This window comes from Abramis brama (assembly GCF_963993115.1).
Source record: "Abramis brama genome assembly, chromosome: 8".
NCBI classification, from domain to species: Eukaryota; Metazoa; Chordata; class Actinopteri; order Cypriniformes; family Leuciscidae; genus Abramis; species Abramis brama.
The window spans coordinates 11,912,913-11,940,438 of NC_139970.1; the positions used below are offsets into that span (position 1 = coordinate 11,912,913).

Below are 27,526 nucleotides of genomic sequence, written 5' to 3' on the forward strand. Positions count from 1 at the left end.
AAGAATCCAACTACTAACATGGCCAAGACCAAAGAGCTGTCCAAAGACACTAGAGACAAAATTGTACACCTCCACAAGGCTGGAAAGGGCTACGGGGAAATTGCCAAGCAGCTTGGGGAAAAAAGGTCCACTGTTGGAGCAATCATTAGAAAATGGAAGAAGCTAAACATGACTGTCAATCTCCCTCGGACTGGGGCTCCATGCAAGATCTCACCTCGTGGGGTCTCAATGATCCTAAGAAAGGTGAGAAATCAGCCCAGAACTACACGGGAGGAGCTGGTCAATGACCTGAAAAGAGCTGGGACCACCGTTTCCAAGGTTACTGTTGGTAATACACTAAGACGTCATGGTTTGAAATCATGCATGGCACGGAAGGTTCCCCTGCTTAAACCAGCACATGTCAAGGCCGGCTTAAGTTTGCCAATGACCATTTGGATGATCCAGAGGAGTCATGGGAGAAAGTCATGTGGTCAGATGAGACCAAAATAGAACTTTTTGGTCATAATTCCACTAAACGTGTTTGGAGGAAGAAGAATGATGAATACCATCCCAAGAACACCATCCCTACTGTGAAGCATGGGGGTGGTAGCATCATGCTTTGGGGGTGTTTTTCTGCACATGGGACAGGGCGACTGCACTGTATTAAGGAGAGGATGACCGGGGCCATGTATTGCGAGATTTTGGGGAACAACCTCCTTCCCTTAGTTAGAGCATTGAAGATGGGTCGAGGCTGGGTCTTCCAACATGACAATGACCCGAAGCACACAGCCAGGATAACCAAGGAGTGGCTCTGTAAGAAGCATATCAAGGTTCTGGCGTGGCCTAGCCAGTCTCCAGACCTAAACCCAATAGAGAATCTTTGGAGGGAGCTCAAACTCCGTGTTTCTCAGCGACAGCCCAGAAACCTGACTGATCTAGAGAAGATCTGTGTGGAGGAGTGGGCCAAAATCCCTCCTGCAGTGTGTGCAAACCTGGTGAAAAACTACAGGAAACGTTTGACCTCTGTAATTGCAAACAAAGGCTACTGTACCAAATATTAACATTGATTTTCTCAGGTGTTCAAATACTTATTTGCAGCTGTATCATACAAATAAATAGTTAAAAAATCATACATTGTGATTTCTGGATTTTTTTTTTTAGATTATGTCTCTCACAGTGGACATGCACCTACGATGACAATTTCAGACCCCTCCATGATTTCCAAGTGGGAGAACTTGCAAAATAGCAGGGTGTTCAAATACTTATTTTCCTCACTGTATATGCATTTTATGTAAGTAGACTGCTTATAAAGATCTCATTGATTTGCATTTCAATCAGAATTTTACTTTTTGGCCGTATAAATATCAGTAACAGCATAAAATTTAATTTTTTTGCTCAGTTTGTGCCTCTGAATAAATTGTAAGTGTTTTTTCCTCCTTGAGAATGAGCTTCATATTCTCACTATATCAAACTGTATTAGCCAGAAAAAACCTTATGTGATCAAATATGATACTCAACAAAAACACATATGCAAACTTTTTTTTTTATTATCTAAAGGTTAAATATACAAAAAAACAAAACAAAAAAAAAAGTCTGAGGCTGGCTGTTTTCCCTTATCTTTTTGACATTGTCTCTGTAAATAACTTTAGATGTAATCATTTTGAATGCACATTATACAGAAAAACCTTGCATAACATGACATATATTCTGGCTTCCTGACACTAACTATTCTTTGTGTGTGTGTGTGTGTGTGTGTGTTTTGTGAAGCATCATGTCGGATAAAAGTGAGCTGAAGGCTGAGCTTGAGCGAAAGAAACAACGCTTGGCTCAGATTAGAGAGGAGAAGAAGAGAAAGGAGGAGGAACGCAAGAAAAAAGAGGTACAGACTTTTTACTTGCATTAAAGGGATAGTTCACCCAAACATGAAAATTCTGTCATCATTTGTTCCAATTCTCTCCCTCAAGTTGTTCCAAACCTGTATACATTTCTTTCGTCTCTTGAACACAAAATAAGATATTTTGAAGAATGTCAGTAACCAGACAGTTGGACCCCATTGACTTCCACAGTATGGAGAAAAAAACACTATGTAAGTCAATGGGGTCCATCAACTGTTTGGTTACCCATATTCTTCCAAATATCTTCTTTTGCGTTCCTCAGAAGAAAGAAATGTATACAGGTTTGAAACAACTTGAGGGAGAGTAAATGATGACAGAATTTTCATTTTTGTGTGAGCTATCACTTTAATATACTAGAATAAGTTCCACTTTATGTGCATTCATTCACACATGCCAGAGGTCGGTTGCTCTGAGATGTGTCTGTAAAACAGCTTGTCTTTAGTGTGCATAGTATGCTTTTATACTATACTGTGCATAACGGCGATAGAAACAATACTCGACATTTACACTGGTTAACATATGTCATGATAATATGAAGCAGTGTTGTTGAAGCGACGAATCCACCAGGATCTTCAGCACTATCTGCATATTTTCAGGCACATTACACGAGTAAAAAAAGTTTTCATCTTACTATAACTTTAACAGGGTTGAGCTTGATGAATGCAATCAACACTACAATTTGTGTCGAAATTGAGTAAATGCTGTAGGAGGGTTCCTGGCGGAAGTAAACCGGGTCAGATTGCTGGTTTTTGTTCTTTGGGAACAATAGAAAGTTAGTTTTTTTGAATGAAGTGTTTGATGGACTGTGTTTGTCTCAGGCTGAGCTGAAGAAGGAGGCCGTCCCGCAGCAGGATGATTCGGACCTGGAGAAGAAGCGCAGAGAGGCTGACGCTCTTCTGCAGAGTATGGGCATCACGTCAGACACACCTGCGGGTAGGACCGTTTCACATTTACCTGTCCTAAGATATCAAACTCTGAACGGTGAGACGACCCCTCCTGCCAATGTTCAATAATAATAACTTATTTTTGGTATATTATCAGGCCACAATTGACCCTACAAGTGCAGTCACATTATCGGAAATTTGGCAGAATTTTACGGGCAAAGCAAATCCATTGCCCATTATCAGTAGTTTAACAATGCTTGAAGCACCACTTACTCATAGGTGACCTCTAAAGTCGGCAGCTTTATATTGTTCAGCGCAGCAAATTTAACACACTTAAATCCAATGCGAAATCCATGTGTTTCGTCTTATGCATCCATCACGTGAAATTCCATATTACATAGATTTTTTTTTCAAATATGAAGTTTTAACAGTGACATGTTTTAGTTTTTTACCCCTTACCCCAGTTTAATCACCCCCCCCCCCCCCCCTCCCAAAAAAATAAAATAAATAAATAAGTACATAAATAAAACTTAATAAATAAGTTGAACAATATAAACTAATATTTCTAAAAACAGCATGGATAAAAGCATGGGCGTCGGAACCATTGTATATGGGTGGGACAAGACCCACCCACTTTTTAAGACCAATGATATTGGACCCACTTACTTTTACCGTCTCTGATTCAGCGCATTTGTCTTTTAATAGCGCTGTCAGTCAAATCCAATTATTAGGGAATTCCCTAATAAATTAAACTCCGCTGAATCGCTACATTATATTTCTCAACGAGCCGCAACTGACGAAAGTAACCGCCCGTTGTACCTTTCCAGTCAAATATTGCGTTGCAAACATCAATAACAGCTTTAAATTGTCATTGCTGGACCATGGTATTAGCGGGATAATCCACGGATAGCTGTGCATTTAATGCACGACTTGGAGGCAAAGAACCGCCCGACGTGAAGTGGAGTTTAGTTTACTTCCCAGGTGAAAAAGACGTACTGTTAAATGTATTAAAAATGCATTAAAGTATATTTGTATTGTACTAAAAACATACTCAAGTACATTTTTTATATATTTAATAGTACGTCTTTTTCACCTGGGTTGTTTTAATTAAAAGGCACCAGAATAGCCTACATGAAATGGTATTTACTCCAGTAACATTTTTCTGGGGGAGGACCCACCCACTTTTTCATGCCCATGGATAAAAGGAAAAATAAATATTAATAACACATGCACAGATCAACCAAAGGGTTGGGGCAAAGAAATATATAGTTTAGACTTTATAGAAATAGCAGCACAGAGATAAAGGACATATTTGGAAGTGCTCTTTCTCTTTTTGTAATACATTCTGAGTCAGAGAGATATGGGGACCCCATTTTTGTCACATAGATTCCTATGAAGATTACTTCATTTGGGCCCCGGAATTATGCTGTGCAAATTTAAATATTCAAAATCTGTCTCTGCAAGACTATGTGCACTTCATACAAATGAAGAAACCCAGTGCAGTGTGCTTCATTGATTGAACACAAGGGGGCAGAAGTGCACCACAGTAGTTCTGATGGTGTCTCTGCAATTTCATCAAGCACTTGCATTTTCTATATCTGAACTGTGTCATTTTAATAAAGAACATTGTCCAAATGGAATAGAAACGTTGACAATCTTGGTCAAATGTTTGAAGCTCAGGCTAATAATCATTTAACAGATATCTATATCCATTTTGAAATAATTATGTTTGTAATTAGTTGAGATTAATCCTTTTTTTAAATTATTGTTATTATTTTTGTGTGTTTCGTATTACATACATCCACTAAAAATCGCCAAAACACCAGTTCATTAAAAGGCATTGAGCAAAAATGTATTTTAATGAACTGAATCAGCAAAAATGCAGATGAAAGTATGTTTATCTCTTTTTCTCCTTCTTTAGTTCCTGCACCCGTGTCTCCCACGGCCAAATCTGTGGGAAGTCCAAGCGAGGCAGGGAGCCAAGACTCAGGAGAAGGAGCCACCGGACCAAGGTATTATCTCTCTCTCTCACTCTCTCTATATATATATATCATGCACGTGTCAGCGGAGAGGTGTGTGGCTTTACCATTGCATGAAGGACAAACCGTCAGGGAAAGGGTTGTTGTATTGTCGTGTCTGTGCTGTGCAGGTCTGAGCCGGTTGGGAAAGGTTCTGCTGAATACATCTCTGTCATTAGCTGTTTTCATCTGTAACTTAAAAGAGAATTTACTGCTGGAAAACCCCTGAGAAGAGAGGAGGAAAACATGTTCTCCAACACCTAGTGCGCTGCCCATCTAGTCTGCGTTTGAGAGCACCATAGATGTGCTCTTAATGTAAAAGCTGTTCCGAAATTATGATGATGCGGCCTTCTGAGCCATATTCTAAAGGAGAATCGTATCTACAAAGAAGGCTATCCCAGAATGCACTGCAAAAAGCTCCAATCAATGATAATTGTATGGAGGGCTGCACTGACGATGTGTTGTTGTAGGCCAATTTGAAAGTTTGGCAAAACTATTTTCGAAATGATCTGAGACAAACAAAAGTTTATGATTTTTACATGTTTTGTTCATCACGATAATCTTTCAATTTACTTTTATGAATTTTGAAACCTTAAAACAAACAGAAGAAGTAAAAAGCTAAACGTATGCTATAAACGAACTACACTGCGGTCACATCACATGACTTCAATGCCTCTGCCATTAAGCTTCTGACAACTCTTTCAGTCTTTATTCTAAGAAACATTTTCCCTGAAAGTTTGAGTTATAATAGTTTGCAAGAGCTCGATTATAAACAAACTGCGGTAAAGCTGTGAAAGCGACTCGTTAGTAGATGAGTTTATCTGTTCGGCTGATGACGTTTGATGTCCCCGACAAGCTCTCTAGTCCCTTTTAGACACTTGTTAGCAGTTTTTTAAAAATCACATATTACTGATGCATTTTATGTCGTAGAATAAAACATGAAAATATCCTGAGCTTGTGTAAACCAAAGACCTTGTTTAACCAAAAACCTGTTAAAAAAAACTTGTTTCCGGGTTTTGACCTACAAAAAATACATCACATCACTCCAACAGAAGAGTAAAAACAGTTCAGTCTTATTACATTTTTTTTTTAACCCTTTGCCTATAGTGTTGCTCAGCCTTACATTATATCTGTTAGGTGACAGCTGTGAATTATCAGTACCAGATTCTAGTTTAGGGTTAAAAAAATCTGGTTGTAAAACAATATTGCCACTTTATTATTGATAGTCAAAATAGAGGGAAACTGGAAAATATTCTGGAGTGTTAAAATGCGATCTCTATTCCCTGACGACATTGGCTAGAACCGAACACGCATTTCCCACAGTGCTTTTCTGAGGCACATGAGCTAAGCACTACTAGGCCATGGCTCCAGCTAGTAAAACAATATGAATATATAAATGTTATAGATTTTTATGCTGGAATAAGACCTGTGGGAGCAGTGAAGAGCTGCCGTGGAGAGTGTTTAACCCCTGATTACAGCAGAAGCTCTCTCACACACACACACACACACACACACACACAGAGATGCCCCCGGGGCTCCGTGTCCACTCATATCCCGCACCACTTCACCACTTCCTACACACATGCAGGTCATGTTACCGACTGCACACACACATTCTCCCTCATCACAGTCACACTGCCTCTGATGCACTCATGACCACACACAGCCTCAGGTTGTGCTTCCGCTGATGTGGGTCGGTTTAGTGTCAGGATCTGTTAGGATTTCATTGCCTTTTTAAAGTCAGCATGAAATAAAAATGAACCCTGTTTATTTTCTAAATGCATATTATAGAGATGCATTTATTGTGAACCAGTCATTGATGCCTGTTTTTATTTTATTTTATTTATACTTTGACCTCATAATGTTTCATCAAAATGCCATGACCGGACCTTCCAGTAAAAACAACCGACTTCTCTCTGGTGATGAAAGCAGGATTTCTCCAATCATTAAGGCCCTGTTTACTCCTGGTATTAAGATGTGTTTTGGTCAATCGGATCACAAGTGGACGACGCTAAATACAGGAGTAAACGGGGACTAAAACATTTTAAGCTTGTCCATCGAAAACACATTTGACCGGATTGCTTTCGTAGTGTAAACACTCATGTGATCGAATGTGTTCAAACAGCCACAAAACACCGTCTGCTGATCTAATGAGTAACATTATGGGAAGAGCTCTAGCGGCGGGATTTAAACTTTGTCGGCTGAAGACCCGAGTTTGGTTTGAAGATGAAAAACATACCAAGCACAATGTTCTCTCACCATTCCTGATTTCTAACACACACTCACAGCGTTCGGCTGGTCTTGCGACTCTGAGCAGAAACTAAAGCTGATGATCTCGTGTGTTTTTCCATCGTCTCTGGTTGTGTTCATATGTAAATTGCGTGAGCTGATTTCATCATATATATAAATATGTGCTGTGTTCTTTGTTCTCAATAACAAAATAAACACACGACAAAATTACAGCGGTGAGAAAACAGCAGTTAAAGTCTTTTTTTGGCTTTTAGTATGTTATCTATAAGCTAGTGTGCTCCAAAACAATGACAACATTTACATTTAGAAGATATAAGTGTTCAAAACGTACAGTCTCTCACTTCCGCCAATATGTATCAGAGATTTTGATGACATCACTCTGCACTTCAGCTTCTCATCAGATTTTCTGTCCAATCAAATGCTCTCTAGAATCTGAAGCTCCGCCCCCTACACTATAAATAGATGCTGATTGCTAACAATTTCAATTCCTGCTATAAAGCACCTCTCCAGTGCGTTCATGTTTTTACTCACGTTTGACCTCGACGGACTGAACAGAAGAAGTTAACCAGAGAAGATTTACACGTCAAAGAAGGCGGAGCCTCAGAGCCACACGCTACCTGTTACGTCATCGCCACGGACTAACGGTGTTTATCAGCTGGAGCAAACCTTTCTGTGAAGTTCACTTTGGCAAGCTGTTTCAAACTCCGGAAACGAACTCCAAAGAAAGTTAGTTTTGGCCTGATTTTGTTCAAAATGACGTCACGCCAGTTAGTTTTCCGATTTCACTTGAAGATTATCTGGGCTTTAATGGAGTGGAGAAATCACAATACAATGTCTTTTTCTATCAAAAATGGCCAAAAATGATCTCTAGATTCGCATCAGTCTGTTGTTTTGAGAGATGAAGGCTATTTTATGCCCCACTGTCTTAATAGAAGACTTCAGTTTCAGACCCTGCGCTGGTGCTCAGCAAGAAGCTTCATCGAACACCACACATTATACACCAGCTGCAATCGCAGTCAAGAGAGTTTTCATCAATAGCTATAGAATAGTTTTATACATATTTTTTTATATCTTTCATCATAATGTAAACACCTCTTGTGCTACTTTCCTTTTTGACTTGTGTCACTCCCTCTTATTTTTAACTCAGAACGAAAAAAGTGGCAGATTTCATTTCATGTTGACTTTAAAATGACCCATACTTAGAAGTTAGAGGTCTCAGACCCCTAAAAATAACCAATTGTGACAACCCCAAATCTGCACACACATTTTTTACCTGCTGTGTAGACCTTACTTAAGACAATTATTTAGGTGACAGACAGCTTTTTGGCCGAACATTGCACCAATTTAGTGTCCAAATAATATGCACTACTGTATCTGGTCACATGAAACATGATTTTGATGGCATTTCTAGTATTTACTTAAAATTCTCGTATTTATGGTACATCTATGATGGTGTCATTTAGGCTATATGGGATTTTATTATGTACTGGAGGAGTGTGGTTTGTCTCCTGGACAATCAGAACAGATGATTTCCTTTAGAAACATAGCACTACATGGACATCTGGTTCTGTTTCTGTGTTTGTGGTGTGTGTGTGTGTGTGTGTGTAAGCTTTTCTGCTTGTCTCTTAACTGCTCTGAAGTGTCGTAACATTGTGTTTTTAGCCAACTTTCATATAACAACCTCTCTCTGTCTGTGTCTGTGTCTGTAACCCTGTCCCGTGGCTCTGGCACTAACAGGACTCTGCACTGGGACTGTGACCCCTCCACTCTTCTGCTTCACTCTGAGCTGGGGTACTGCACACTTTCTGCTCTTTCTCCTTCACTCTTTCAGACCTGTAGAGGAGTCATGAGTGGCATATGATCATGAGCAGGGATTCACACGGCAGGAGATGCGAGATGGTTTAAATGCCACACAGATGTGGATGTAAATGTAACCAGACTTATAAAGCGAGCACAGTGATGTCCAGAGGACATGTAGGGTCTGTTTACACCTGTATGAACATCTGGGAGTGATTCTGGGAGTTTGGTGCATGTTGACTCTGCATGTCAATAGTTTGGACACACTTATTTAGTATTTATTCATTAATGTTAATATTTTTACCCCCGGTTTCACAGACATGGGTTAAACCTAGTCCCAGACTAAAATGTATGTTTGAGCTGTTTCCATTTATGTATTTAAAGCAAGCTTTTCCAACAGTATTGAAGGAGTTCCCAAGTGCACTGTTGGCAACTTTTCCTTCACAACCCGGTCCAACTTTTCCATTATAATTAATTAATTAATTAAAAAAAAAAATGTAATATGGTTTTTGCTTTTGTTTGAAATTCATTTATACACTCTCAGAAAAAAAGCTATCACTGGGACAGTACCCTTCAAAAGGGTTCTAATATGTACACTTTTGGAACTAATATGTTCCTTTGAGGGACTAATATGCACTCTTTAGGTACAAAGGTGTACCTTTTGAAAAGGTACCGCCACAGTGACAGCTTTTGTACCTTTTTTTCTGAGAGTGTAGTCTGGTTATATGCATGTACAAAGGTCATTTTTAGGCATTTAACTATAAGCCTTTTAAGATAATGAGTAACAAATTTAAGTCAAGTGTGTCCATATTTTTGATATTTTTTTTCATGTCAGAATGTTACATGCATTTCTAGTCACCTATAAATGTGTGTAGGGGTGATTGGATCACAATGCTTTTCTTAGGCCCTGTTTACACCTGTTATTAAGATGCGTTTTAGTCGATCACAAGTAGACGAGGGAGACACATTCCCGTTTACACCTGGTGTTTTAATCCGTCTCTTTTTTCCACTTTTAACCACTTCTGTCCTGATTTCTTCGAGGTGAGGGTCTATGGACGGGTAAATGTAATTTTTTTTTTTTAACTTTTGATCTAATGGACAAAATAAGCTTGTGTAATTTACATTCACGGAGACGATGGAAAAACATACGGATCAGCTTTAATTTCTGCTCTGATAGACGCAAGACCAGCCGAACGCTGTGAGTGTGTGCTAGAAATCAGGAATGGTGAGAGAACATTGTGCTTGGTACGTTTTTCATCTTCAAACCAAACTCGGGTCTTCAGCCGACAAAGTTTAAACCCCGTCTGTCTAGAGCTCTTCTCATATTGTTACTCATTAGATCAGCAGACGGAGAGCAGACGGTGTTTTGTGGCTGTTTGAACACATTCGATCACATGAGTGTTTACACTACGAAAGCAATCCGGTCAAATGTGTTTTCGCCTACCTCTGGAAGTGGTCAAAAGTGGACAAGCTCAAAACGCTTCACACCCTATTTACTCCTGTATTTAGCGTCATCCACTCGTGATCCGATCGACCAAAACGCATCTTAATACCAGGTGTAAACGGCCTGACACTCATTGGACCCCTTTTACACCGGTACTGTGATTAGTGCTGTTCACTTATGATCAGATCGGCTGAGAGGGCTGTTACTAGGTGTAAATGAGGCTTTAAATGATAAATTAGCTGAATTTTAACAATATTTTGTATTGTTACAATGTCAAAAAATACACCCGAAACTGGACTTTTATTAAACCTACAGATTGAACTTCTGCAATTTTGTATTCCTGCCCACGGACAATCGGATCAACAGAAGGGTGGCGCCAAAATCAAAAGTGCATTATGAGTGTTTTTGGCAAAAGGGAACAGGCCTTTTAATCTGTTTTCTCTAGCAATGTAGCATCAAGAAAAAATAAATAAAAGCCTTTCTACTGCATAGACAGCAGCATTTTATTAAAAGCCTGTGTGAATTGGTATATGTTTGAGCAGTGTGTGCACAGTTCCTCCGTATGATTTGTGTGTTTGTGCGCTCTCCCAGACGTGGTCCTCTGAAGTTGGCAATGGCGAAGACGACCCACGTGGATTTCCCGCCTAAAGAGGTGGTGTCCTACACCAAGGAGACCCAGACGCCCACCACCACACAGCAGAAAGACGGTAAGCTGTGATCATGCACGAATTATGACTAATACCATTCAAAACCTTTTTTTTTTTATGTTATGGCCAGTAAACAAAGCAATTTCTGATATTGTTATATATTTAAAACACACACACACACACACACACACACTACTAACAACCTGCAGACTGCAGAGTTTTACATGCTATAGGGGAATTCAGGCATCATGATATATCTGTGATCAGATAACTAAACCAACCCTAACCCTATAGTAAGTACATGTAGTTAATTATTATTACTCAGTACCTAAATAAATATATAATTACACTGTAACAATGATGAGTAATTTAATAATCATTCTAATTCTGACCCAGTCTGTTGTGATTGGTCTACTCTGCTCTGATTGGTCAGATGACCCAGTCAGTTGTGATTGGTCCACTCCGCTCTGATTGGTCAGATGATCCAGTCTGTTGTGATTGGTCTACTCTGCTCTGATTGGTCAGATGACCCAGTCTGTTGTGATTGGTCTTCTCTGCTCTGATTGGTCAGATAACCCAGTCTGTTGTGATTGGTCTTCTCTGCTCTGATTGGTCAGATGATCCAGTCAGTTGTGATTGGTCCACTCTGCTCTGATTGGTCAGATGATCCAGTCAGTTGTGTTTGGTCCACTCCGCTCTGATTGGTCAGATGATCCAGTCAGTTGTGATTGGTCCACTCCGCTCTGATTGGTCAGATGATCCAGTCAGTTGTGATTGGTCTACTCTGCTCTGATTGGTCAGATGACCCAGTCTGTTGTGATTGGTCTTCTCTGCTCTGATTGGTCAGATAACCCAGTCTGTTGTGATTGGTCTTCTCTGCTCTGATTGGTCAGATAACCCAGTCTGTTGTGATTGGTCCACTCTGCTCTGATTGGTCAGATGATCCAGTCAGTTGTGTTTGGTCCACTCCGCTCTGATTGGTCAGATGACCCAGTCTGTTGTGATTGATCTACTCTGCTCTGATTGGTCAGATGACCCAGTCTGTTGTGATTGGTCTTCTCTGCTCTGATTGGTCAGATAACCCAGTCTGTTGTGATTGGTCTACTCTGCTCTGATTGGTCAGATGATCCAGTCTGCTGTGATTGATCTACTCCGCTCTGATTGGTCAACCACTTACAGTGTGTCGGAAACGAAATGTCCATTATCTGAATTTCAGCTCCGGATCTTCCTCAGCACTTGATACACAGTGATGCAAACAGTAATGATGGCATTGGTTTTTCCGTATTTTTTTTCTCACAAGTCCTCATCCTTTTGAAAGTGCATCAAAGTGGATTTGCTTCCACAGCGCAGAAAACAGCGTCTTCTCGACATGAACAACACGAATCAAACTCTTCCATTCTCAGCTACAACTACATTGTTTGAGGCTCAAAGTGTATGTTGTTCCTGGGCAGACAATGAAGATCATAGACTGGCATTATGCAAATGTGTTACAAACCTACGTAAGAAGTAAGACCGGAATCACTGACGACTCGTTTCAGGCAGTTCAGAATGTTTTCTTCTTCTTTTGGGAGTCAGTTACTCCATTTATCTGTACTTTGATCTTGGCAGACCTTTTACATTCATAAACAGCTATAGTACACGCTATATGAAAGGTAAAATGTGAAAGAGCATAATGGGGCACTTTAATGCTCCAAGTGAACATTGTAATCGGCCAATGCTGATAATCTAAAAACGGCATTAGTCTATTACTAATGTAGAGTATAGATCACAAACAGTATAGTATATTTCTTTTAATATCTGTTATAGAAACTGAATTTTCTGTTTGAAATCAACAAATAAACTAATGCAAAAAATCAAAATCCAGTAGTTAATAAAGAATAAAGCAGTATTTATGATTGTGGTATAGTTTATGATTGTGGACTAGTATATTGTGCATCTCTATTTTGGATCTTCTCTTTTACCCAGAATTCTTTTTGGTTACTAATGAAACATGTCCTAGAAACAAGTAGAACCTGAACCTATATAATGCTGTGGATGCAGATCATGGTCGAAACAAGCAACCCCAAACATCACACAGCATGATTGACACATGTCAGTCAGAGAGGAGGGGGGAGGGGGGAGGGGGGAGGGGGGAGGGGGGAATGGCTGAATGGCAGAATGGCACTGCATTTGCACCCAGAGTTAGAGCGCAAGCCTCTGATCTGAGAGCTATTCAGATGTGTGTGTGTGTGTGTGTGTGTGTGAGAGAGAGAGACATCAGAAGTGTGTGACCCTTTTTGGAAATGATCTGACCATAGTGAACATGGAGATGAAAGCTGAGGGAAAATTGCAGAGACTCGAGAAACATAAGACGTCAAGGCAAGATTAAACACACACACACACACACACACACACACACACACACACACACACACACACACACACACACACACACACACACACACACACACACACACACACACACACACACACATCCGTTTACAGAGACAGCGAGAGGGGGCACAGGAAATGAGCAGTAGGTTAGTGGAGATATCGGAGTGTGTGTGTGTGTGTCCAAAGGCAGGTCAGGATTTGTGTAATTGCAGTTGTGCCCTTTCATGTGGCCGTTCGTGCATGTGTGTGAACGACCCACTCATGACAAACACACAAGATCACTGCTTTGCCGTGTGTGTGTGTGTGTGTGTGTATCTTTGAGATGTTTATTCTGTTGATGTTTTTTCAGGAGATGATGAAAGAACATTTTAATGAAAGCCGTTTTAGGGATCTATTTTTAGGGATATCATGACTATATAATTATTGGACAATTAAATTGCCATTTGTCTGATTAGGCTGATAATTGTTGCAGATATCATCAGGGATAATTTTAGATTTTTACTATTCTTACAGTAAACTTACTCTCTATTACAGAATACTTTATAAGTTAAATATGTTTAATTGGAAGCACTATTATTAAAAAAATTAAAACTAAAACAGACTAAAAATAAATAATTTAATAAATTAACCCTAAATAGCAATATATAAAAAAACTAACAAAATAACAAGATACATAAAACTAAAGATAAAAAAATCAAAGTTAAAACTGAAATAACACTCTGTATAACAGCCTTGAGACAGATAATGTAATATATATGAGAAATGTCAAAAGTGAGAGTAAAGACTTTTACTTTTAAAAATATGAAACAGCACAATTGTTTTCTACATTGATAATAATAAGAAATTAAGGATCATGCGACACTGAAGAATTATGCTTTGAAAATTCAGCTTTGATCACAGGAATTACATTTTAAAATACATTCAAATAGAAAACAGTTATTTAAAATTGAAACATATTTCGTACTGTTTTTTACTGTGCATTTATTTGTTCATAAATAGTCTTTTTTTAAGCATAATAGACTTCTTTAAAGGGGTCATCGGATGCAAAATTCACTTTTATATGGTGTTTATATAAATGTGTCTTTGCAGTGTGTGGACACAACCAAAATCCTCTAAAAGTTTAAACACTCAATAAACAAGCCGTTTGGATTTTCTGAGGAATATGATGTCATATTGCTCATGCTCCGCCCACAACCGCTGACGGACTGTCCTGCATTAGCATATTTCCCGTATTAGCATGTTTCCACCCTCAGCCATTTGTATAAGGTCCGCCAAGGCAGCACTTTACGTGTCTTGCGTCGACACCCCTCATGGGTGAGCAGTTGCTTATTATCATTTAAAGCAGGGGTGGGCAAACTACGGCCCGCGGGCCACATGCGGCCCGTTAGGCTGTTTAATCCGGCCCGCCGAGTAAGTTATTTAAAAAATTGTCTTAAGATCGTATTAATTTTGCCTTTTTTCTTGCAATACTTTGCGTTATATATATATATATATATATATTGCGTTGCATATATTTGACGATCGGAATATCAGATTTTGCATGCCATAGCTAACAAATGTAAAAAAGGAAAAATGACATAAAAGCAGATCATCATTCATTCAGCGCTGTTGTGGCTGCGGTGTGTCACGTAACGCGTCACCATGGAAACCAAACAGACAGCGACTTAAGCGCATAGACTTGTTGCACGTTAATGTTTTTTCCTTTTTTGGAAACTCAATGAGAAAAAAAATGTTTGGTAACCGCTTGCACACCTTAGTTTTTCCTTTGATTTGTCTGCTATTTAGTTTCTTTGCTCCTCTGGATTTGTGGATGTATCCTGACTGATTCCGTTTACCGACCTTTATCGCCCGGCTTTCGACTAACGTTACGCTCCCCTGTCTGCCATGTAGCCTACAGAACCCGGTTTTGTTCATTAAATGTTCTGATCTGCCTTTGCCTTTTATGTTTTATTTTATTATTCTTAAAATAAATTTGTATATTCGTTTATTTCCACAAATGTATGACTTTTGGAAGTGCAAATTGCCATGCAGTTTTAATAAAGTTGAATTAACGTAACCTGTAATTTTTACTCTTCTAAGTGTACACTTGCAGGTGTTTTGTTTCTAATTTACTGTTAGGCCCATTAAATAATAATAAAGATAAACAATATTTAAAAAGTATAGGCTATAATTATCTAACATCTTTAAAAATTAACATCAAGACATAACATGCTAAATGGGGGATATCTAGCATAAACAAATGTATTGTCAGAATATCGTCTCTCAGTTGCTGAATTTCGCACAGACATTGCCACAACGTTGTCTGTTTGCTCAGCCCGATCTCATGAAAGTGCGAATACCACGAATTGTATTTGTAGTGCATAATATGTTTTCGCGTGCATATGATACGCACTTTATGGCGTGTAATAGGCACGCACTCCACACCCCTAATCCTAACCAAGGGGTTTACAGTGCGTAGCATATGCACGCAAAAAAAAAAAAAAAAAAAAAAAATTGGCATATAAATGGCACGAGAAATAGAATTTGTGGTATAGATACGCACTTTCATGAGATCGTGCTTCATAATCTGCTACTGGGCCGGCCCTCTGTCAAATTTTTAAAACCCAGTGTGGCCCTTGAGCCAAAAAGTTTGCCCACCCCTGATTTAAAGAGACATGCACCGAAACGGGTCAGTGTGAACAGAGCTGTTTTTGAGGAGGTAAAAAGGGTGTTTTACACAACCATTGAGGAATTAACCAAAGTATGTTACAAACTTTACATGAAGACCCTAAAGAATCATACCAACTTGTGGAAAATGGGCATCCGATGACCCCTTAAAAATAAAAAATAAATAAACCCTAAATATTTGAACAGTAGCGTATGTATGTTGATAAATATTGCTATTTATTACTTGTTAATGTTATGTATCAGTACAATTAAATATTCCTAATGAATATATATATATATTTTTAGCTTTTTACTGTATTTTACTTCTTGCAATAATTTTTAATGGTACTTGAGTATATTTGGCTACAATGTCTGTTTGGATGATAGGATGCTACCTCGAATTGGGGAATTTTTTTTAATATATTTTTAAGCTATGTCAGAGCAGTTACATAAAGATCATATCACGATACATATCAAATATCGTAAAAAGTCTGAAAAGATATCGAGCTATACATTTTTTTCCCTCCTGTATCGCTGAACCTCATCCCACTGCGTATTGAAAGTGTTAAATAAGACTTATCTGCAGACTGTCCAAAAGCTCTCCTCTCAACACACACACACACACACACACACACACACACACACACACACACACACACACACACACACACACACACACACACCATCTCTCCTTCCATTCCTGCCACTGTATAATCATTTCATCAACTCTCACGCTCTCTTCTGTCTCTCCTCCAGCACATAACAAATCACTCTGGGGTTTTTTTTTTCTTCATGTTCAGTCTGACCTGATATGACCAATACCTGAAGGTTTTAGATCGAGATTCTGTTTTCCAGTGGCGCTTCATACGTCCATTTTATGGTCTTGGTGTGCATTAAAAAAGCTGCAGATGTGTGTACGGAAATCACGTTCAATACTGCCCGATCCACAGCTCTGCTTGCTGCAGCACCAGGGGTTGTGAGAGTATGAAATTGAATTAAATATGATTGTTTTAATTGCCCGTGTGCTCACGGGAGGGTTAATATCCCGTGCTAATCACAAGGATCCTCTCATATGGAGAGCATCTCTCTTAAAGTGAGGAACCCTCAGCCTGGCTCTTCACTGATCCCAGCTTCTCTAAATGAATACTATTGTCCATCATCTCCTAAATACACTTAGTTCATCGTTTATCAGCTATCAGTCAATGACACAGGAATTACGAATAAAGCCCCCGCTTTGCTCATTTTATTTTAAGTTTGTGTCTTGCATAAACTTTCTGAGACAGAACTCATTTGGTAATGAGCTTTCTGTTGGCCGATGCGAAAAATCTGCATGATCAACTTTAACCCGTTGGGAAATCTGCATTGGGAAATCTTTCGCCCATTGGCGAAAATTCCCGATCTCATGAAATAACTGGATTTTGCTAGCAAACATTCACTGAACAATGTTAAATGTGACCGCACCGTAATATTTTAAAACATTGGGGTGTATTTATTTATAATGTCTTTACAACAAAATTAATTAAATACAAGTTGACCAAAAATGTATGCACCTCTTGATGGAAATAACATCACAACATTTATTTCCATCAAGAGGTGCATCAGTTTTTGGTCAGATCTTGTATTGACAATGCAAGAGTCCAGCACTCTGTAAAGTCTCCTCCAGCACATCCCAAAGACTTACAATGAATTTAAGGTCTGGACTCAGAGGAGACGATTCATGTGTGAAAATGATTCTTCATGATCCTCACAACCATTCTTTCACAATCTGAGCCTGATCAATCCTGACTTGATCATCCTGGAATATGGCCATGATGTGTCTTCCTACATGATTGTTTAAGAAATGAGAAGCTACACACTCCATCAATTAGGGCTAGAAGAACTGTTGCCAAACATATAACATGTTAGAAACATAATAATCAATGCAATAATGATCCAATCATAGACTCTTAAGCATTTGCCTATTTAAATCCAAACAGAAACTTGTTGCCGTTTCAGCCATAAGTGAAATTCCAAATCCTGTGGATTCCTATTGAAATAACTGGATTTCGCCCACAAACATATGCTGAACAAGGGTAAATGTGACATTAAATGTGACCTTAAGACATTAAAATCCAGGCCTGTGATGCCCAAAAGTGACATTGAACATCGATCTTTGCTGATCTGTTCAAATGATCTTCCTGTGTGAGCTCTAAGCGCACATCTTTCTTTTGCTTTTTCCAAGGGGTAAAGCCAATCACAAACAACCCGTTCATTGAGTTGCAGAAGTCCCGTAGTCTTATTCACAGAGCTAAGGTTTGCTCGGTCCTCTTTCACAAGCACAAACAAGGAAGTCAGCGTTCTCTCTGTGTCCTCTCTTCTGCGGGCGTGCGACGGAGTCTGTGCACCTGCAGAGGACATCAAAGAGCATTAGTCTTGTTCTCGAACAACCTCTGACCCCATGGGGCGCTTGCATTAATACATTGTCCTTTGACAAAGCCTGCCGATTACCGGCCACTCTCTTTCTCTCTCTGCTTACGCCCTCCTCCCTGCAAAAAAGCTTTTATTTCTTGAGGGATACAAAAGCTATAATTGCTGCAGCTTTGAGATGAGGTGTCGATGGGAAGGGGATCTGCCATCAGGGTGAATTCTGTTAAATGTTTTTCTCTCTCCCTCTCTCTCTCTCCTCCTCTCTGTGGGGTCACCAGGATCACTTGCTTTTCTCCAAATGGGCATTTTTGCTGGCAGGTGCATTACACCCCTTATTTTCAGATTGTCTTTCCGCTGCTAATGCCTGGCAGGTTGATTGCTCGGGTCTGGCTGGCAGAGAAAGGGCCGCGCTGCGTTCGGGCCCCGGACTGAAAGACACTGATTACTGTTTTCCTCCAAGCCTGATTGAGGCCCTTGAAAGGAAAGATTTTAACCTTCTCTCCTCTCTCGTTCCTGAGTACGGGCCCGGCACGGCGAGATGGCCCGTGTCATCAGAACGACTCCATAAACTCATCAGAGCGAACCCCCCCTCCCCACCTCTCTCTCTTCAAACCCGGCCTTTCCAGAGAGAGCCGTGGACACGTTTCCGATGTAAAAGCTGATAGATGACATTATCATTTTGATTATTGCAGGAAAGGGCGATTTCGCTCTCTATTGAAACAAGTTTTTCTGGTCATGCAAAACAGCATGCCATTAACATGGGCGTAACACAAACCCATCATATTGATTATCGAATATGACTGTTTGTCGAGAAATTAAAGGAAATTCATTATTTTGGCTTTGTGTCATTAGGTGAGAATCTTTGAAGAATGGCCTAGACACTTTTATTTTCTATAAAATGGAAACCAAAAGCAGTCCATTAGACTGATGTACACAGTCTTTAGTTGTAGCGCTATGTTCATAGTGTTCTGAGGTCAGAAAACATTGAAAGTCGTTATTAACTGATAATATTCCCATTTAAAATGGTTCAAGAAGTCATTTTGAAAATGACTTCTAAAAATGGTGCCAGTGGATCTCATCTGTCGTGGCTAAATGGCATTTGCTGTCTTATTTCATTTGAGAGCCATGGTGGAGGGGAGTATTTTCAGTGAATAATGACTTATATTTCATTCTGGTTTACTATAGACTAGGGCTACATGATTAATATAAATAAAAATGTTTAAATGTGAGGAACTCATGACCTATTGTAGTCAGTGGCTATGTTTCCATCCTATTTTTATGCGTATTTTGGGACATTGCATGAAAAAACCCTGAATGGAAACGTCAAGATTTGCATAAATTCTAAAAACGTGCATAAAAAAACGTATGCGCTCAATTGCAAAAAAACAATGCGCTCAAACTACGATGGAAACACATTAACTGAATAAATCTCTCGATGTGCGTTAAAAAAGCTGTGACTGCGATGGGACAGCATAACCGGACTTACCGGCGGCATCTGAAATGTTGTTTTGGTCATTCTGAAATGCCCGAGCCGGAGTTTTTGTCGGTATAATACCTCACAGAACTGTCTTGGGGCCGTTAAAGGAACACTCCACCGTTTTTTCATATTAAACTATGTTATTCCCTTAACTAAGACGAGTTGATACATACTTCTCTCGTCTCAGTGCGTTCACTCAATCGCTCTGGCGCGCGGTGACACTTTGATAGCACTTAGCTTAGCCCAGTTCATTCATTAGGGTCCAAACAGAGATGAAGTTAGAAGCGACCATACAGTTACACGAGCAGTTACACGACCAAGTATGGCGACACAAAATAAAACGTGGTAAAAAGGATAACTATAATGTATGGCGGAATAGCACTTGGGAGCACTTTGACTCGGCGCAGTAATATCATCACTCCTGAAAAATCCTCTCCCCCTCTCCCTCTCACTTCTGTCATTAGAACCAACGTGAGTTGGTTTTTACTGCGCCGAGTCGAAGTGCTCCCAAGTGCTCCCGCCATACATTATAGTTATCCTTTTTACCCGCTTAGAAAAGCGCCACCTTTTATTTTGTGTCACCATACTTGGTCGTGTAACTGCTCGTGTAACTGTATTTAAATAGGGAAAACGTGGAGGTGTTTGGTCGCTTCTAACTTCATCTCTGTTTGGTTCCTAATGAATGAACTGGGCTAAGCTAAGTGCTATCAAAGTGTCGCCGTGCGCTAGAGCGGTTGAGTGCACGCACTGAGACGAGAGAGGTATGTATCAACTCGTCCCTTAGTTTAGGGAATAACATAGTTTAATATGAAAAAACAGTGGAGTGTTGCTTTAACATGATACTGGTTTCAACTAAAATCAAAAAAACGCTTTATGCATTTTAGCCGTTCATTAACACCGCAGTGGCGCTTTGGGGACCTGAAAATGCAAGCTTTTGAAAACCGGCTTCAAAGTGCACGTTTTTGAATGAGATACCGTTATCGTCACACGTAAACACACAGGTGTCATGCACTAGGTGGCGGTATGCACCTTCGAGTGGGTTTGCCAACCGCCATTAAAAGGAAAAGAAGCAGCTCATTGCTCATAGCATATTTAATGCACACTTTTGTAACAAATTACTCGAAAGTCATTTATTTACAGTTTGTTTTATCTGCCCATCAGACTATCTGATGTCGTTGCCATATGGGTTGTGTCTTGCTTCGGATATTCTGCCATTCTGACCCCGCGAGATTCATGCTTTCTAACCTTATTTCCACTATTTTCATTCTGCTGCAATTATTCTGCTCATTGTACATATAACATGCAAGACGTTTATATATTCATAATTGTGACCACACTGTTTACAATGTCGGAAGCAATGTCTTGACTTGATATAATTACTAAGTAACTCTCTGCTCATCCCTGTGTGCATTTGAGGGATTTCAATAACTTTAATGTACTTGAAGTCTGCAACAAACACTAGGAAAATACAAGTATCGGATTGGGACTCAATATTCAATTACTCGGATGGGGGGCACAAAAAACTTGATCAGGACATCCCTAGTAATATTTTTTATTATGTGTACATTTACATTTATGCATTTGGCAGATGCTTTTATCCAAAGCGACTTACATTGCATTTCAAGGTACACATTTTTACATTCTTATCAGTTCTTGCTTTTCCTGGGAATCGAACCCATGACCTTGGCGTTGCAAGCGCCAATGCTCTACTGTTTGAGCTACAGGAAAACTTTAAAGACTTTTATTTTGTAATAACACCAAATATGGGGTTTAAAATCACAGTTACAACATTTATCAGAAAAATGGCAAAACATATATATTTTTTATATATATCCCAAACTCATGCAGCCTTATATGGACTATTTGTAATGGTATTTTGGTTACATTTTTTCCATTTCAGAGCTTGACAGACCTGGCCCCATTTCCTTTTTTATTTGACTGAAAATGTAATGGTGCTATAATATTCTTCAGATATTCTCCTTTTCTATTCCATGGAGGAAAGAAAGTCATACGAGTTTGGAATGGCATGAAGGCAAATAAATGAAGACATTTAATATTGGGAGCTATTCCTTTGAGGTCTTTTTAACATGTTTTTCCCCCTGAGCTTTTGCATTTGTTCAGGCTTCAGTGGTGAGTATTGTCGGAGATGAGCTGTGTGTGTGGCTTACAGCTGGTCAGGGCAGCAGCTTCATTTAGCTGCTCGTGTTTAGGGGTGAATAGCGGCCCATGGACCCCCTGCCGACTCTCTAATTGCATGAACTTGTGTATCCGGAGAGAGTCTTGACTAAAAGCAGTCAGGCAGAAACCCCTGTGCCATCCCCGTGCCACCACACACACACAATTGCAGCAGAACCATCTGCCTAACACACACAGCCAGCCGTCAGCTGTCTCCGCCACTGGCACCTGCTGCCCTGCGTGTGTCTATGGGATGCGCTGCTGAATAGTCCCTGTCTCAGTTACACCGGGAGTCTGTTGGACGGGCTGTAGGTTAAGACCTCTGTGATGGCGAAGACCCCTGTAGATTAGAGAGAAGACAAACTCGATACAATGTTACACACACACACACACTCTCTCTCCAGGTTGTTCTTGAGCAAACAATCAGACAAACTGTCTGTCAGCAGTCCTGGACTTGGAATTTGGTGGCTGATTCACTTTGGTTTTTCCACCTATTCAATTGATATTAATCAGAACCAGTGAAATGAAGCAAATCCTTCCACAGTCCTGGTTATTTTCTGTTACGGGCATTCGGGGTGAAATTAACATCTATCACCTATTAGTTCTTTTAGCAAGATCACTTTTAGCAGTGATGGGTAGTTTTATCTTATCTTAAATACTTTTATTTTATTTGTTCAATTTCAAGTACCAGTTACACTTAAAAATCTGCGTTACATATTCTGGAGCCACTTTATATAGTGAGTTATTTTTAAAATGGCAGATAATATAGAGCATGTACTAACCACTATGATTGATCGGTAAAAATACAAGTAAATTTCCCACTCTGAATGCTCGAAAACTGGTTTAATCTGTCCTGTTTTTACAGGTCTGCTTTTTTAAAGGTATCTTGGACCAAAAATTGTAATTTTAGATTTTAATAACATTTATCGGTAGCGCTTTACAGTAGTCTCATTTATATAAACATTAATATGTTAACTAACATTAGCAAACAATGAGCAATGCATTTTTAAGCATTTATTATCCTTTGTTAATAAAAAATGTTCATGTTAGTTCATAGTGCATTAACATACAACTTTTGATATTTGTTGAATTGTATTAGTACATTTTGAAATTAATATTGATTAAAATGAATAAATGATGTAGAAGTATTGTGCATTGCTTGCTCATATTAATGAAAGTAGTTAACTAATGTTAACAAATGAAACCTTATTGGAAAGTGTTACCCATTAATCACGCTCTCTGACCCATACATTTAAAAGGCTACTGTTCCTTTAAGAGGTCGTTTACATATGTTAATGACCTCTGATATGATTGGCTGACTTCATGCAACAGTTCATATTGTCTTTAGGCCAAGTTGAATGCAGTGCTACATTAAGTTGTTTAACACCAATCAGAAACTTACTCACTTCTAACCTCATTGAATATATATTAACTGGTAACACTTTAGTGTAGGGTCCAATTCTCACTATTAACTAGTTGCTTATTAGCGTGCGTATTACTATGATCTTGGCTGTTTATTAGTACTTATAAAGCACATATTAATGCCTTATTCTGCATGATCATATTCTACATCCCTTAATCCTGGCCAATACCTAAACTTAACAACTACCTTACTAACTATTAATAAGCAGTAATTAGGAGTTTATTGAGGCAAAGGTCGTAGTTAATAGTGAGAATTGGACCCTAATCTAAAGTGTGACCATGTAACCTCATAAATATCCACATAAGAACTTTAACCAATGGTTTACAAATGCAATGTACTTAAAGGGATAGTTCACCCAAAAATGAAAATTCTGTCATCATTTACTCACCTTCAAGTTGTTCCAAACCTGTATGAGTTTCTTTCTTCGGTCGAACACAAAAGAAGATATTTTGAAGAATGTCGGTAACCAGACAGTTGGACCCCATTGACTTCCATAGTATTTTTATTCCTACTGGAAGTCAATGGGGACCAGCATCTCTTTGGTTACCAACATTCTTCAAAATATCTTCTTTTGTGTTCATCACAACATAGAAACTCATATAAATTTAGAACAACATGAGGGCGAGTAAACAATGACAGAATTTAGATTTTTGGGTGAACTATCCCTTTGACCCAGGGTAAAGTATTAACAGTTTAAAGCATGGCTCCTTTAATAACACAGTACTGCAGCTCTGGTGTAAATGATGTTTGTGATGTGACTATTGCAGAGGAAGATGAGGAGGAAGAGGCCCCAGCACCACAGCCAGAGGTCGAGGCAGAGAAAGAGAAACCAGTGGAGAAACAAGAAGAGGAAGGTAAAGTATTGAACACATCTCATGTTCACTGTCCTACCAACTCCACTGGAATGCATTACAGATCATTTGGTGTGTTTGCATGTTTTATATGTTTCACTATAATAATCCAAACACTGACATTTGTTGACATTATATTATTCATGATTGAAGAAGACAGTTCACATATGTTCTGTCTTTGCCAATGAAAATTGGCAGTGGTTGTTGCTAAAATCAGATTTTTAGTATAACGTTGGTAAATTAGACACACAACTAGAGAACATAATGCAATGGGGAAACACAGACCGCTGAATTATTTACTATTTAATGCACACAACTTCAACTCCAAGTTATGGACATATTTCCACCTTGAGTGTGTGTTCAATTTTCAATAGTTCAGTGGTCCGAAATCAATTTTTCCACTTATGTGCAGTTACCCTGTGCGATATATACTTGTGCTCAGACATTTAGACAACAATTAAGCATCTTGTTTTTCTCAAAACTGGAATAACAAGAACGAACCTGGAACATTTGTTAAAGGGATAGTTCACCCAAAAATGAAATTAGCCCATGATTTACTCACCCTCAAGTCATCCTAGGTGCATGACATTCTTCTCTCAGACCAATACAGTCTGAGTTATATTAAAAAATGTCCTGGCTCTTCCAAGCTTTATAATGGCAGTGAATTGCTTTTTCTGTTCGGAAGCTTGTTATTTTACTTTATAAAGTTTTAAATATGAATATTTTTCTTACACGAACCCATCGCTTCACTTCAGAAGGCCTTTATTAAACCACCAGAACTGTGTGGAGCACTTTTATGATGGATAGATGCACTTTTATGATGGATAGATGCACTTTAATGATGGATAGATGCACTTTTATGATGGATAGATGCACTTTTATGATGGATAGATGCACTTTTATGGACTTCAAAACAGAAACAGCCATTCACTGCCATTATAAAACTTGGAAGAGCCAGGACATTTTTTAATATAACTCAGATTGTATTCGTCTGAGAGAAGAAAGTCATATACACTTAGGATGACTTGAGGGTGAGTAAATCATGGGCTAATTTTCATTTTTGGGTGAACTATCCCTTTAACCATTAGAATCAAGAATTCAACTATTCTGATTTATAAATGGAATTAATTTCATCCTGTCGTTTGTTCCCTGTCTGTCGGTGAGTGCAGCTGCCCCTCGTGAGCTAACAGAGGAGGAGAAGTTGCAGATTCTGCACTCGGAGGAGTTCATGGAGTTTTTCGATCACAGCACACGCATCGTGGAGCGCGCTCTGTCCGAACACGTGGATGTTTTCTTCGACTACAGCGGCCGTGACATGGAGGAGAAGGAGGGGTAACCATCAGCCCTAACAAAAAATAATCACAGAGCAGCTCATATGCACTGTTTAATGTGAGATGTGTGTGTGTGTGTGTGTGTATCTAGTGAGATGCAGGCTGGGGCGAAACTGTCTCTGAACAGGCAGTTTGTTGATGACCGCTGGTCCAAACAGCGAGTGGTAACCTGTCTGGATTGGTCCCCACAGGTACGGGACCTCAAAACTTGACTTTATAAATCAAGCATGCATGCATACAATACATACAATGATAATAACACATGAAAGTAGGTGTTGATCAAGTTTTAATAAGTTATACTTCTTATAAGTGATATAATATCGGATGTAATATGGATGTAATATGTATTATAAGTCATTTACTGTAATCATGAATGATTTATTTATTATAATCTAGTACCATTTAAAAGTTTTGACATGCTTGACTGATCTTCAAAACCATTTAATCTACAGATGTACTGGTCATTTTGATTTTACAGGTCAATTTGACCCTGTTTGGATCACAGAACACTTCAGTTTTATACTCATAATTTCAGAGCCACACACATTTATTTATTATTTATTCTTCATGGATTTTCTCTGAATTATCTTCACTACATTTTAAAATGAACCATGATGTTTTAAAATCTGCTTGTATTTCTGATGATGGTAATAGTGAATGTGAAATAAAAGAGGATATTTTCAACATTTCTGACGGTTTCAGACAAATTCCTCTTTTATAATACTGTATAATATTATATTACTGATCCACTTAAAACAAGCAAAAGCTCTAGCTCATCTGGTAAACATAAGAAAATAACAATTTTGGACTCAGTTGGCAGTATTATTTGTCCCTGCATGCTGGGATGTGATAAAGTATATAAAAAATACACTCACCTTCAAAGTATTTAAAATAGAGTCATATGACTCGTGGAAAAAAGGTGACAGCATCAAACCCCAATTGATAAATTTACCGTTAATAAAACAAATTAAACTAAAAATATCTTAACTTATAAGATTTAGTTAAAATCTTGCACAGCTGCACTGAAGTGTCGTTACGCCTTGGCTTGTTAAAAAAAGTTGTTGTTTTTTCTGGTAAAGCTATTTTTATTATTTTTATTTCATTTTTTTTAACCATGAAATTTCAGTCATTTACTCACCTACGTGTTATTCCAAATATGTATGACTTTCTTTATCACTGAATAACAGCTTAAATTTCAGTCTGAATATAGCATGTAATTGAAGAACTGCAACATCGACACTGTTATTGAACTGAATTGAATCAACATTGAATGACTTGAAGAATGATAGCATTGCCTTCTGTAGAGCTGCTTTACAGCTTTAATTAAGATCATTTCATAATTGATGAATTCTGCAACAATAGTTTTTTTTTTCTGTTTATTTCTGTGAATCTGCTTTGAAACAATCTATATTTACAAGGCGCTATACAAATAAACGTGACTTGATATGAGTCTACTACTTTTATAAGTCATACATGGTTTAGAATGCTGTGAGGTGAATAACTACTTTGGTAGCATTTATTTTGCATTTTAAATTATTATTATTAAAAAGTATGTTTTGTCCCTATGAAAATTATTTAGCTTTTTTTTTTTTTACATATTTGTAACAGTCAGCATAAGAAAAGATTAAATGTGTGTAAGTGGGTGGTTCTTTGCCAGAATGAGCTGTAATGTGGACCAGACTTAATGCCTGCAGTCAAAAGTTGTTCTTAAATAGACAAAAGTTTTGTTTTCCTGACCTGTACACGTGTTCACAGTATCCAGAGTTGCTGGTCGCCTCTTACAACAACAATGAAGAAGCCCCACATGAGCCCGATGGAGTGGCTTTGGTCTGGAACATGAAATACAAGAAGGCCACACCGGAGTATGTCTTCCACTGTCAGGTACGTGCACACACACACACACACACACACACACACACCTCCTGAAAAC

At 38.8% G+C, this 27,526-nt stretch overlaps 1 protein-coding gene across 1 annotated transcript in view; it reads left to right on the forward strand.

Moving 5' to 3' along the window:
* The window catches only part of dync1i2a (dynein, cytoplasmic 1, intermediate chain 2a), a 41,170-nt gene that overhangs the window by 1,775 nt on the left and 11,869 nt on the right, over positions 1-27,526 (forward strand). Inside the window, exons 2-9 of the mRNA XM_084123259.1 lie at positions 1,747-1,858; positions 2,693-2,807; positions 4,680-4,770; positions 10,859-10,974; positions 24,182-24,268; positions 25,435-25,597; positions 25,688-25,787; positions 27,352-27,477. Of these exons, the coding sequence (XP_083979385.1) occupies positions 1,751-1,858; positions 2,693-2,807; positions 4,680-4,770; positions 10,859-10,974; positions 24,182-24,268; positions 25,435-25,597; positions 25,688-25,787; positions 27,352-27,477 (906 nt within the window). The 5' untranslated portion in view covers positions 1,747-1,750. The remainder of the gene's footprint in view (positions 1-1,746; positions 1,859-2,692; positions 2,808-4,679; positions 4,771-10,858; positions 10,975-24,181; positions 24,269-25,434; positions 25,598-25,687; positions 25,788-27,351; positions 27,478-27,526) is intronic.